The sequence below is a fragment of the Coffea arabica genome, chromosome 7e (assembly GCF_036785885.1).
Source record: "Coffea arabica cultivar ET-39 chromosome 7e, Coffea Arabica ET-39 HiFi, whole genome shotgun sequence".
NCBI lineage: Eukaryota > Viridiplantae > Streptophyta > Magnoliopsida > Gentianales > Rubiaceae > Coffea > Coffea arabica.
The window spans coordinates 22,190,915-22,205,521 of NC_092323.1; the positions used below are offsets into that span (position 1 = coordinate 22,190,915).

The following is a 14,607-nucleotide window of genomic DNA, read 5'->3' on the forward strand; positions in this document are numbered from 1 at the left end:
TGAGGGACGAAAAAATTCATCTTATAAATTGTGAGGGACTATGAATCGGATTATGTGAAATGTGATCTGACAATTTTGGCCCTAAAATATGATCACGTGCAAGGCTCGTGGTGAATTCCAGTCAAGAACTAGTCAAAAATCTAAACAGGAACCAAATTTTATCAATGTGAATTTATAAGAGACATAAAATTATACTTTTAAAAATAAAAAATCTAAACAGGAACCAAATTTTATCAATGTGAATTTATAAGAGACATAAAATTATACTTTTAAAAATAAGGTACAAAAAAGTCATTTTACAAAATATCAGAGAAATTGCTCCATGATTAAGCATGAAATTTCTACAAAAGCACAAGACCAAAAGAAATCAATTTTAATTGTAGTTTGTATTAGGATTTTTTTTACACGGAAAATGTAGCGTGATAAGTATTGCCAATTTTTTTGTTTTCTAGATCAGCTAAATTTCTTTTAAATTAACGTGTTTTACAAAGCCAATCTTGTGTCAAAGGTGCAGCTTTTGACTATTTGATTGAGAATTTGATTGCAAGTACTCAATCAAATTGAAGGAATTATTTCTAGAATTAACTTTTTATGAACTAATAGTGTAGTATTTTTTTTATATTTGCAAATTTTTATATATGTCACACGTGCATGATTTGAATTTTAAATTTAAATTCATATTATATGGCATGATTTTAACCTATTAGTGTAAAAATAAAATTTGTATACTAACAATGTATAAAAAAAAGCTATCCTTATCTCTAAAAGTTTAATTGGTATATTTATATGGGTGGGGTACCCATGCTCGCCAATTCTCAAATTTATGATATGTTTGCATGCATGCAATATCTACTTCTAACCTCAATCCATTGATATTAGATACTGAAAGTGGATTTCATATTTGTTTAAATATGTAAGAATTAAAGAAAAGTAGGTGGTACCAAAACTCTAAGCTTCACTCACTTGAACCCAATGCAATAAGAACATATGAAATCATAATGAAATGAAAGTATTAAGCTTGAAGAGGCACTCGAAATTTGAGAAGCAAACTGTGTTTTAAATAGAGAAATGTTATTTGCATTATTTCATAAGGGCTCGTGATTGGATAACTTCCTTTACTACTTTCTATGAATTGTGCATGTTTTATTTTCATTTATTTCAAATTTTGTGATATGTAATTTGTGTTTTATTATAAATGAGTAGGAAAATATCGAGATTAATAGCTTAACCAGGCAATCAATTTACTAAAAAGGAAAATATCGAGATTAATAACTTAACCATTCTTTGTCTCTATTAATCTCCCGAGCCAAAGTTTCTTGCTTCCAACAAGATCAAGATTCACCTTATTAACAGCTCTAGGTTAGTAAAATGACTTGAAAAAAAAAAATCAAAAGATTATTAGTGTTTAAGCACGAAATTGTTTTGGTGACTCTATACACCTAGAATGCAAAGTTGAGGGGACATTTTGAGGTTTTTGATAGGCTTTTTCCTATGGTATCTTAAATATTGCATCAAAAGTCCCATTTAAGACTTTTTTCTTTTTTTATTTCTATTTATTCATTAGTTTCTTCCTTTTATATTTTATTTTATGACAGGATAGAGCTCATGTAGAAAGTATTAATTGATTTCTTGAAGCAAGAATTGGGTTAATACAAATTAATAAATTGGAATAACTTCGTGACTATACATTCGATATAGAAATAGAATGAAATTTTGTTGGGGCTAAATCAAACTTTTTTGGCCCAATGTGTTTTTGTCCACAGGACGCCAGGAGGAAATTCCAGTAACTGGTATGTTGTTGCCATTTTGAAAGGATTAAGGACTGAAGAAATGTATAAAGTCTAAACCCAATGATGGGTAAGGATCCCAGAAAAGCACCATCTTAATTGTCTCAATAACTAAGCCCCACTTAGGATCTAAAGATAAGAAACAAAATTTTAAAGGAGACGAATAAGGGGGTAAAGACCATCTGAATTTTGTAAATGAAACAAAACCAAAATTACAAAATCCATTTTTATCTTATTTGAATGACTTTCCTGCATGACAATTGATGAGTTTTGATCAATTGAAACTAGATGTGTCAAAATCGGTAACTTGGATGGATTTGGATTGGTTAAAATAAGTAATGGATATAAGTGAGAATCCATTTATGCCCATTTAATTATATGAGTATAAATGTGTATGTTAAAAAATGAATTGGGTAACCCAATTACCCATTTATAACCATTTATTTTAATTTTTTTATAAACTCATTTGAATTCATTTTTGCAAGCTAAGTTATCAATTTATATCACCCTTTACACCCGTCATTAGTTTTAAATATTTTATCAATTTATATCAACCTTTACACCTATAATTAGTTTTAAATATTTACTTATAATGCTCAATAAGAGTGGGAGAAGACTATTCTAAATGGATTAATTAGATTTGATAGGTTACCCAATAATACCCATATGCAAAAACTTAAGATACACATACCCATCTCTACTCATGAACGGACATAGATAAATTTAACTAAATAGATTTGTTTGCCACCTATACCATTTAGCAATCATATAATGATGAACAATGGCTTTAGCAGCAAAAATGTAAGGTGCTCTGCATACACCTTGTGGCACTCATAAAGCATGCAATACCTTCTCAAGATCCACGATCCACTTCTATCTGCAAGAATTTTAAATGGCCAAGGCGGACCCGTGGCAATGCCACTTACTGCTTCAAAAGCAATCATATTTCACCGAACAAATTATCCGCATAGTACTTTTTAAATAATTAAAATTTGGCTACCCAATTACCTGGATCTATCAATGGGAAAGTAGCCAGGCAAAACCAGCGGGTTGTCAGCTAGAGTTCGTTCATGAGCTAATAGAGGGAGGGGGGGTGCAAGACAGATCACTTGCAGCTCTGGTTTAATGCAGATGATGTGGAGCACATAACTAGCATTCCTCTTAGCCTTTATGACAGGAAAGACAGATTATATTGGAAGCATAGCAAGTCTGGGGTTTATACAGTTAAAACAGGTTATGTGGTTGCAAAGGGGGGATGGGACACCATGAACCGCAGGTCAACACCTGACTCTGAGACTAGCTGGGAAATTAGGAAGCATACGGTGTGGAAAAGATTGTGGAGTTTAAATATTAAGATGAAACTGAAGCACTTTTTATGGAGGTGTTTGCAAAATGGGCTGGCTACTAGTGAAGAACTCTATCAGAGAGTTGGAAAGGGAAGCAATCTTTGTCATTGCTGTGGAGAGGCTACTGAAACCATTGAACACATGTTCATTTTTTGCCCAAAAGCTCGAGTGGTTTGGAGGCTAGCTCCTGTGAGATGGGAAGGGATAGTTGAGCTGCAAGGCAACATATGGAGATGATGGGATGCTGTGATGGAATCAGCAAAGGTGGTGCAAGGAGTGGATCGTGTCAAGCTCACAGCGAATATTCTTTGGCAGCTCTGGAAAGCGAGGAACAAGATGGTATTCCAGATGGAGAGTGTGGATGCAAAAATGATAATCGACAAAGCTCAGCAGGAGTGGATCGAATATGACGCGACAAATGACACAGACTCCCGACCAACTGCATCATCAGAGAGGGAAAGACTGGTTCAGCATGCTTGGGAGCCACCCAAGGAGGGAGTCATGAGGATTAATACGGATGCAGCAATCTCAGCTAAAATGGTCAGGACCGGACTAGGGGTAGTTGCAAGGAACTGGCGTGGGGAACTAGTGAAAGCTCGAGGAATCGGTGGAAGGAGAAGAGGGGAAGCCGCCACAGAGGAATCATTAGCGATCAAAAGTGCGCTGGAAATGGTTCAAGTTGCAGGTTGGACAAATATAGAAGTCCAGTCTAACTGCAAAAATGTAGTGAGCTCTATTAATGCGGGTAATGTTCAGTATTGTAAGATACAAACAATCCTAGAAGACATTGAGACCCTAAAGAATAGCTTTGACAGCTGCCTAGTCTCTTTTGGCCCCAGAATTGCGAATGGCTGTAGTCATGCAATGGCTCAATTTGCAGCCAAGTCAATTAGAAACATTGATTGGGAAACCTCATTCCCAACGTGGCTAGCAGACTTAGCTAGGAAAGATATGGGAGTAGTTACCCTTTTTGTAATTAACTCTTGTTTTTTCAAGTGTTAATATCTATAAAATGTTATCGTTTGTTAAAAAAAAAATAATTAATAAAATATTTTTATCCATTGAACTATTAAATATGTAAATTTTAACCATTCCATCTAATTTCACCGTTAACTTTAACAGACCTAAAAAATCACATAATTTGTGAGATATACTATTAATAGTTAAATTTGACATAGTTAACGGTAAAATCGAGCAGAATGATCCAAAATTTATACATTTAATAGTTCAATGGGTAAAAGCATTCTATTAATGGTTGAGCGGCTAAAACTCTTAGTAACTACCCAGATACTTTGCTCTACTTCACCGTCTTAAGTTAGGTCCTTATTTGGTGTGTACATTCGCGAAGCACTCAACCTTTATTGGAGTGATGCCTTCTCTATCCATAGTTTGAACTAGTTGTATAAATAGAAAATGAAGATTAAAACCACAGAGGTAGGATCAGTGACCTTACTGTCGTAAAAAGCAGCCATTCTACTCCTGTCCATGTCGGACATTAGAATTCTTTTTCAATTTGCATACCACAAAATCACATAGGACTCTCACAATACATTTGCTATTAATTTCAACCACCCCATCTCAAAAGACGGCAAGACAGCTAAAGGTTCCTAATTCGATCCCAATGACATCATACGATCCAAGAGAGAGGAGGAGTTTCAATAGCTGATCTAATACAGGAAGCACCTGCAATGAATGAACACTACAGTTACACTTCATTGAAAACACAAGTTCTGCTAAGCAGACAGATCTAATACAGGAAGCACCTAGTGACCAAATCGATTGTTTGGGCAAAGATGGGGCAATTAAAACATAAGAAGTTCACCATCACAAGCCGCTTTTACCCCGAAGCCAAAGGACGTGTCATATAAATCAGTATGACATAGGACATAAAATGCCAAAGAAATCAGAAGCACATTTTTTACAAGTGAAAAGCAAAGACAAAAGAAGTTCATCAATTATCCCCTCTTTCTACAAATATACATCAGTTACTTTCAAAAGCTTCACAAGAGAAACAGCACATAAGGAGAAATCACTCACCTTGAAGCCCTCCAAACCCTTTTAGATGTTTCTTCTGTTAATGCCATGACACGTCGTCCTTTAGCACATGTTCCCAATCTGATGAGCAATTATCATTAAACCCCAGAGAAAAATGGTTTCCCCGTCCATGCATTGCACTAGATTGGTTTACTGCAACATCTGGGATAGAGGGGAAAAAGTCTCTTACCAATTCATATCCAGAACCACCAACATGAAAGCTAACATGGCCTTGGTTAACATCACCTGTTTTGAGAGAATCAGGTTCCACAGCTAAATTTAATCCACCATCCTCCGATTGATCTTTACTAAACCGCATGGTATCAGAATAGACAGCATCAACTAAACCTGCATGTTCCCATACCAAATTTGTCCCTTTCAGGTCATCGCGGCATTTTAAGATATTGAATCTGGTCATAATGGCTGCATCAACATTATCGATATTCCTATTTGAGCTCAAATCATCTTTGACTGCTTCATTTTGGGAACAACCTATATTCAAGTCAGCCTGCCCTTGATTAATATCATATTTTTTTTGAGAATTAGGTGCCACAGCTACATTGAGTCTTCCATCCAGGAATTGGTCTTTAACAAATGGCATCTCATCCGAACAGAGATCATCAGCCATAACTGCATCTTCTCTTACCACATTCGGACTTCTTGAGTCATCATGGCATTTTAAGATATGGAATCTGGTCATAACAGAGGCCTCAACATCATTAGGATTACTGGTTGAGCTCAAACTTGAGCTGCAGATTGTAGTCTTTTGCAGCGAGCCATCAACCTTAGGTGGTGGCACATCAGATATTCTCAAGTCATGTGAACTAGAAGTTGACATATTCTCCAAAGCAGCTGCATTTTCTGAAAAATTTAAAGCATAGAAAATCAGGTAAGCAATCAATCATACATAGAGAATTGCAATAAGAAATCCCTACCTTTTTTCTGGTTGGATTTCAATTTCTCTATCTCAATCTTCATCCTATCAAAGCGAGCTCTGTAACTAATGGAACACAATTTAGCTTCAGCCTCAAGCCACGAGTTCTTAAAAAGGAGAGCTTGTGAATCCATTTCTTCCCCAGAATGAAAATTTTCCTCGAGGACCTTCTTTATTGCCTGAAATACAATAATCCGAACAAATGTATTGAGAATTCTATTTTAAAAAAATTCCAGAACAACTTAGCAGAGATACATAGATCATTCAAGTTAACCACATGCAAACACAAAACTGTTTCTTAGGAGGAACATAACCCTACCTGGGCCATATTATCATCTTTCAATACTTCTAAACCATCTGTTACAGGAGAAAGGGGCTGAAGCTTCTCATTTTTTTCCTGGGTAACATTGTGATTCCCCATCTCATCATCGGTATTTTGAAAATCAAGATGGCAATGAGAATTTGTACCCACTTCATTTTCAAACTGATGTCTGCCTGCAGCATTGCTCTGTAAAAGATACCATTTGGTTTTACACATAATCAGATGCTGCTTATATACCCAAAAGATTATCTTTATCTCGCGTATTATGTCTTTATGTTTACACGTGGTAAACAAAAAAATCTCTACCACAAAGAAAAAATGCTTAATGGACAAACAAATGGAAACAAAATATTCAAAGTATGTTGTGAATTGAGTTTGGCCTCCACAAATTCCTGGGATAAAGGATGCAATTGTTATAAGCAGATATAACTGCAACTCCAAATTATCACCCAATTATTTTTTTTCTCTTCTGCAGCCTCAGATGTACCAAATTAACATTATTGACACAATGAAAAGAACAGAATTCAAACTATATAAGCTGCAGATTAACAATGCTGACGAACCTCTAACTGGGCATGAATAACCAGAATAATTTCCTCTACTGCTATAACAATCTCAACGTTACTTATACAGAAGTCATATGCACCATGATATTTAAATAATTAAACTTAAAACTTCGAACAACTCACAGCAGACACTTCTTTTAATAAACATAGCTTTATCTCATAATGCAAATCTAAGATTTCGACATGATACACTATTCAAACATACCACATGAGGATCAACGGAGTTTTGAATTTTATGACAAGTAACTTGCTGCCGAAATATTCGCTCTTGTGGTTGAATGAAATACTCCATTTTCCTTGAAGCAAGCACATCCAGATTGCTCATTACATGCTTAAGGGCCTCTAAGTCTTCATCTTTTAGTGCAGATGAATCAGTTATACAGTTGAAGACAAGCAACTCCGAAAGGTTCTGCAATGCTTTAACTAATGATTGAACATCTATTTTGGGAGCCGATTCACATCCATGCTGTGTTGCTTGCTCAGCAGCACCTTCTTCAGAGGAAGGAGAACGAAGAACATTTTCAGCTGCACGAACAGCAACAGAACCTTCTGCAGTGACACTGGTGTTCAACACAGAGTCCATAACTGAAGAGTGAAAATTCAGAACTGAAGGGATAAAATCTTCGACTCCAACTTGTTTGATGCCTGAAGATTTCAAATCAGAATCATTCTTTGATTGTGTCTGCAGGTTGCAATCTTCTCTAGGCTTATTGTAAGCCTCACAAGGTTGAACTCCTTCACTTGGGCCTTTAAATCTGGCTTTTACAGCATCAATTGACTTTACTTGTCTGGCAGTGCAATCAGCTTCTGAAATATTCTCTGAAATATGTGATATGCCTCTCCCTGCACTGTTACATTCGTGCACTTTGTCTTCACCTTCTTTTGCAGAGGAGCATCTTATAGAATCATTTGGCAGAGAAAAACTCTCATCAACTTGAAGATCCAACTGACAATATCTATCCACTTTCTTTTCAAATGGATGTGTTTTTTCGGTTTCCACATCCAATGGAGAGAAGTGAGAAGCTGGGGCTCCTTTCCAGCAGGGAGAATCCACAGCAAAATTATGATGATCTAAAGAATCTGGTACATTGTCAGAAGACTTGATAGCTTGAAAGCAGTCTCCTGACAGTGAAGAGCCATCTGAGACATTAATACTTGGGACTTGTGATCCAGATTTTGATTTCGAAATACTATTTATGCCATCCCAAATCTGGGGATTGCATGATAGTTCCTCCGTCACAGCAGATGGTACAAAAAATAGCTGGCCATTACCTTCTTTCTGATACTTGAGCTGACTTGAGATTAAGGAACCTTCTTCAACTTCATGATCAAACAAAATCTGATGTTCTTTTCCTTTAGCAGGACAACTGCTACCCAGTCCTCCTTTCAGATGAATGGCTGCAAGATTACCAGTATCAACAGTCTTGCCTAAAGAACCATTACTAGTATCAACAGTTTTGCCTGAAGAACCATTACCAGTATCAACAGTTTTGCCTGCTTTTCGGGTTACTGGTGGTCTAATCACCAAAGCCGGAGATTTTGTTACAGATAAAGAACCATTAACGCTAGAATCATGTGGCAGGATGCATTTCTCATAGGCATTCTGAGAATTCTGAAAGTCAAATAAATTCTTAGGCAACTCCAAAGATGAACATGGAGAGTCAGATGCTGAAATTTGAAAACTGGTACTTGAAATATTTGTCCTTGAGTAATCAAAAGGAGGGGAGAGAATTTTTTGAGCCAAAAGTGATGTATTATCCACAGGTTCCATCCTTATCAAACCATTAGCGTATTCTCTTCCATTGGCATCAGAAAATTGCCCAAAAGAAATGCTAGAATCCTTTTCAAGTATGTCCCCGTATTCAACAGTATGATAACCTGCAAGTCGACAGATATACTTATAAAATAGAAAATCCAGCACAGAATCCAATGACAAAGTCTGGAAATACTAAAAGAAAATATTTGTCATCTATTGAGCACACAATCCAAATTATAGCTCTGAAGCAAAAATCTAATTCTAATTACTTAAAGTCATGAACTTAGATTTTATTGTCATCCTTTAGAAATGCCTTTTTAAAACATAACAAACTTTAGTGAAGATGTTTTGACTTAGTCCATAGTAGCAATATTGACAATACCTAGCAAATAACTGGCTTGCAAAACTAAGGGCCATTATATGTGTTGAAAAATTATAAAATTTTGTGAAAACATTTTGTATACAAAACCAAAAATCAATATTCAAAAATTCAATTTTAAGACTATAAACAATCTACTTTGAGTATGAACTCACGTTTCATGTCATACAGCACCACAGATTCATTCTTCAAGAAAACCAGCAAGAACATGTAAGACACATCTTTGATCCCTTGGAATATTGCAATTTCAGTTCAATAATATTAGCTAACAAATTTCAAATCTGTTGAAGCTAATGTCGTTTAGTAAACCAAAATGAAACTCCAGAAACGAGATTCGCACATAGTGAACCAAAAAAGAAATACTATCATTAAGGACAAATAGATTGGCTAACAAATAATAATGGAATGCAAAGGATTGGCTAATATGCTGGGAGAAACATGATTATGCATCAATTTCAGAGCAGTAAAGACATGAATTAACAGAAAAAAGAATGAGGCGGCAGTAGTAGGAGAAGCACCAGTGAAGCATGCTGGGGAAGAAGCAGGTAAAATTCCATTAAATTCTTGGCAGTTTACCATACGCTATATAATTATTGTACATTCAAATCTCAAGAATCAAAGATCCAGCAAAAGCATATTCTCTAACTGTGCCGTTAATGCAAGTCAAAGTTATTTCTACCTTTTGCTTTTCCAACCAGCCACCGATAGTCATGCAGTAATTTGAAGCAAGAATTTCGATGACAGATGGAGAGATCAAAAACAATAAGATGAGTTGGACACAGGAAGAAATCATTTACAGAGAATAAAAGGCTAGTGGTAATCTAATGATACAAAACATTCTGAGGTGGTTTATTGGACAAAGTACACCCAAATACTATCATATTGAGCATTAATATCTCAGACAGGAGAGGTACCTTGATTCATATGGTTGCCATAAGCACGTGAATCACCAGCATTTGTGATATCCAAGGAGAAACCCATATCAAGTTCTGCTCGTTTACCCCGCTTTGAATCAATTAATCCACTCCAGCCAGTATGCCAGTGTGGCGGGTACTCCAAACCAGATAAGCTCTGAGTATAATCAACTTGAGAAGGCACATTTGGCGAAGATAACAAGCCAGAAGAGGGCAAAGTGTCATAACTGGGTTCAGTAAGGGCAAGCAGGGGAGAATCATGGTCGACCACTGGGGAAACATAAGGGGAGTAATACGAATTCACCTTAGCATCGTAAGAGAAAGTAGCAGAGGAGGAAGATTTAGCACAAGGATTCACACTGGACCAATGAGTGGTTTGAGGATCACTATTAGACTGGGGAACTGAATACCCAAAATGGTAGTCATTTCCTATAGGTACAGAAGTGGTCCTAGTAGAGTCAAGGTTCAAATCACATTTCTGATACACATGGGGCCTACAAGTAGGAGCTGAAGGGTTTGAATATTGCCAGGTTACATGAGCAGCAGCATAAGGCTGCGAATCAGATAATTGCACAGAAGGGTTCGAAGTGGGTGGTCTTAAACTAAATCGCTCAACATTAAAAGGTGGGGCTAAAGGTGATAAATTGGAGGAGGCCGATGAAGATGCTGCTGCTGATGATGATGATGGAGAGGGTCCTCCACCACCCCAATACCCAAAACCCATCATCTTACCAAAGCCTAAAAGTTACTATGAATCAACCAACTGATCAAGAAGCAGAAACAAATTCCCAAGTCAGACATAAATTAAAAGGCTAAAGTTACTATGAATCAACCAACTGATCAAAACCCAGAAACAAATTCCCAAGTCAGACATAAATTAAATGGCTAAAGTTACAATGAATCAATCAACTGATCAAAACCCAGAAACAAATTCCCAAGTCAGACACAAATTAAAAGGCTAAAGTTACTATCAATCAATCAAATGAACATAACCCAGAAACAAATTCCCAATTCAGACATAAATTAAACAAAGTTGAATGATGAAATTTGTTAAACATGAGGGAATAATACATCCGAAAACCAGTACTTGCTTAACATATAGACATCTAAATAAACAAATACAGTACGAAACTTAACTAAAAACTGAAGAATTCTTGAAATTACTGTAATCAATTAAAATAATGACGCATGCAATTGCAGCAGTAGAGAATCAAAAGATTATGACTGAGTCCTGGAATTGAACAAATAGGGGAAAATCATACCAGTTAGAGAGGATGAGAAGAGAATAGACCCTCTGTCTTTTCCGTTGTATTCTCAATCTCCAAAAAGTACTCCTAATCAATACCCCTACTGCTTTTATTGCTTTGCTTTGCTTTTATGGCTTTGCTATTCTACTAGCACTAGTATTCTTTCAGGTATTTCTCTTTATTTAAGAAGCGCCCTAAGTATTTTTTTCTGTAATTGCGCTTTTGACCAATAGTTAACCCAAGTTTTTTTTTTTTTTGTTTTTTTTCCAGCAGAGAAGGATAGGATTTAAAGAAGCGGCGAAGAAGTTGGGAGGCTCGACTCCGGAACTTTTAATTTCTAGTGTCTCAAACTAACTTCAAATTTTTTACTATTCAACCTCCAACATTTTTTTATTTATGATTTTGTGATTTTATTTAGCCAACATTTTTAGCATTGCAGACGAGTAAAGATATCGTAGACAAAACCAAAAAATTCAAGATCCTTCAACGCTTTTTTTTTTTTTTTTATGGTTTTGTGATTTTATTTAGCATCCTCCAATAGTTTTAGCATGACAGAAGAGTAAAGGAATCATAGACAGAACCAAAAAATTGATCTTGAGGAGGCAAACTTGAATATACTTAAACTTATATGTATAATATACTAAAATAAATATACTTCATAAATATTAGCTGTTTTTAGGGGTATTTTTGAAATATTTTATTCTAGCAGTGTATATGTTTAATATACAATTTTTTTGAAATATTTGATATAATAATATGGTGGGATGTTTTTTGAATTCTTGTATATTACTGTAACATTGTATTTGAAAAACTTATTTTTTGAAAAAATAGCCAATCTAAACGAAGTCTAAATTTATGAAGTATATTTTGAAAATTTTTAATTTTGTAAGGCAAAAAAAATTAAATTTTTAAAACTTTGGGGTGGCGAGGGGGACCTCGCCCCTCCCTGTCCCCTGGTTCCGTCCTAGAATGGAATTGAAGGGGGAAACTTGGAATAAACAAATTGCATGTCACGTTTTTCGAGCAAGTTGCTTGTTGACGTGAGGTTGCTTTTGGGCAAAGCCATGGCAAACTATGGCATGTCCCGTTAGGCCCGTTTGATAAATGGGTTTTTTTAAGTGTTTATCTAAAGTTTTATTATAATTTATTGTAAAAATTATATGAAAAAATTTTAAATTGTGTACATTTTTGGGTATTTTAAAATGTATAGTTTAAAAATTTTGAGAAATTTTTTAAAATTACTGTAACTAAAGTTGTTAAAAAACTTGTAGAAAACAAACTTGGCAAAAAACTTATTTGCCAAACAAGCTCAGAGATAAAGTTATAGACTGTGCATAGAATTTTTAGGCCGTTTGGATTGCTATTTTTAGAAATTTTTGTAATATATATATATATTGTAACGATTTAACGTATGTGAGAAATGTAATTGAAAATATGTTCACAAAAAACATAAAAAATTTTCTATGGAAAATCACAATCCAATAGATTTCTAAAAATTATTACAATATCAATGTTGGACATTTAGAGTTCATTTAAATTGCAATTTTTTTTTAAAATATTGACAAAAAATATATATACTATAACAATGTACAATATATGAAATAAAAAAACTAAAAAATGTATCTAGAGAATATTCCAAAAATTCTTCTACGAAGACCAACAATCCAAACAGCCACATTCACATATTGTTCGATATAACCAATGAAATAAACCTAATGGAAAAAGTAAACACAAAAATAAAATACATAAACCTCGCGAGATTTAGACATACAACCTCTTTATACATGGATGTAGTTTTCAACCAATATTTATCAAAAAAAAAAAATTCTATGGTGAAATCGGTGATTCTCAATAATTATAATTTTCTTATATGAAATAGTTAATTTAACTACATTTCTTTAATTTTATTCAATAGAGTTTGTTTCTTTTGTATTCCTGTCTTAGAAATGGAGCTCTATAGCTAAGTTTCTAATCATGTGGTGGCAACCTTCGAAAGGATTAATGTGCATACAACACATAAGTGAGAATTTGCAAAGCTGACATCAGTGGAAAGGCTAGACTTTTTCAACTGTTTTTTATTTCTTTTGCTGGGTTTTATAAGAAAGTGACTGTTCTAGTTTTTGTAAATTATCTTAATTTTTGGCTTTAATGATTATTGCTCAAATAAAATTTGAGATTGACTAATATGTATCTTCAAAATTTTCTTGCTTTGGGTGCTTTTATGTCCCAGGCAATGTGGGCATTTTTTGTTGGACAATTTTTTTTTTTTTTGTGAGTGATTGATATGATGAAGTGAAGATGTTTTGGGTAGTTTCAAATTTAAATTTTTTTAAAATTTAGTTGATTGCTTTTTACTTGGTTGCTTCATGAAATTGATAAAGCTCTTTTCTCTTTTATTTGTAATTTACTAAATTGAGTTGTCGTCTATAAGTATTTGATTTGATAGTGCAACATATTTGAGGGTGTAAATAGGATTATTTGATTTGTATAATTATATCTTGTACTAGTTTATGATGATATGCATCAGGTAAACCAACTCCTTTAGTGGAGTTGCCCACCACCTTTAGTGTGGGGTTCAATCCTTGTCTCCCATCAAAAGTGGTCATTTAACGTGGCTTTGCTTAAGATCCATGTGGGTGCTGTGCACCAGTATGGTCCGAAGATCCATGTGGATGCTGTGCACCAGTATGGTACGATGGTGATTTAGTTCCCGTCGATTTCCCGTGACCCTATTGGGCCACCCCCCTAGAGTGGTTTATACCTGTCAATGAATCGAGTAATATTTCGAACCTAGACCCGTACAGATGGAGTATACTCTTACTCGAAATTATATATTAATATATATTTTTTATAATTATAAATATGTATATATATATTATAACTATTAATTCATGTAAACAGGTTCACATAGAATATGGATCAGAAGTCAGTATTCCATATTCGACCTATTTTTTTTTATTTGAGAAAATGGTCCGTGTTGATCCTTGAACTGGGAAGGAGTTTGGGGAGGGGGGCGTAAAAAAATCAATGAATTGTGGTCCTATAGGAGTGGAAGGTACCAAAAAAAAGAAAATCAATTGGTGTATATGTTATTCACCCAAGACTGTATTTCAATTATGTAACAGTATAGAAGTTTTGGCTTGCTAATCTTATAGAAGGTTTGAACTCTACCATTTTGCCCTCTCAACAAGTTGCTTTTGACCAGTTAACATGTTTATCTCCTTAATTTCTCTTTAAAAATGTGTTTTATAATAACTCATTCTAGTTTCCTTATATATATATATATATATATTAAATATCATTGTTATAATTTTAAATATCA

General features: G+C 34.7%; 2 protein-coding genes across 7 annotated transcripts; one reads left to right on the forward strand and one right to left on the reverse strand.

Moving 5' to 3' along the window:
* The first annotated feature begins 3,382 nt into the window (after positions 1–3,382).
* Positions 3,383–4,135, forward strand: LOC140011305 (uncharacterized). Its single transcript, XM_072060095.1, has one exon. It carries the CDS (start codon positions 3,383–3,385, stop codon positions 4,133–4,135), a length of 753 nt encoding a protein of 250 aa, XP_071916196.1.
* A 383-nt stretch (positions 4,136–4,518) lies between these two features.
* On the reverse strand, positions 4,519–11,565 carry LOC113701808 (uncharacterized). 6 transcript variants are annotated; one of them, XM_027222625.2, is made up of 8 exons: positions 11,301–11,565; positions 10,039–10,801; positions 7,195–8,867; positions 6,421–6,609; positions 6,103–6,280; positions 5,414–6,028; positions 5,171–5,248; positions 4,519–4,816 (listed from the first exon to the last, which is right to left on the reverse strand). In XM_027222625.2, exons 2-7 carry the CDS (start codon positions 10,763–10,765, stop codon positions 5,208–5,210), a joined length of 3,423 nt encoding a protein of 1,140 aa, XP_027078426.1. In that variant the 5' UTR covers positions 10,766–10,801; positions 11,301–11,565; the 3' UTR covers positions 4,519–4,816; positions 5,171–5,207. The 6 variants fall into 6 exon arrangements, with proteins under 6 accessions (XP_027078426.1, XP_027078422.1, XP_027078424.1 ...); XM_027222621.2 differs by having other exon boundaries at positions 5,171–5,329; XM_027222623.2 differs by having other exon boundaries at positions 5,358–6,028.
* Positions 11,566–14,607: the final 3,042 nt, after the last annotated feature.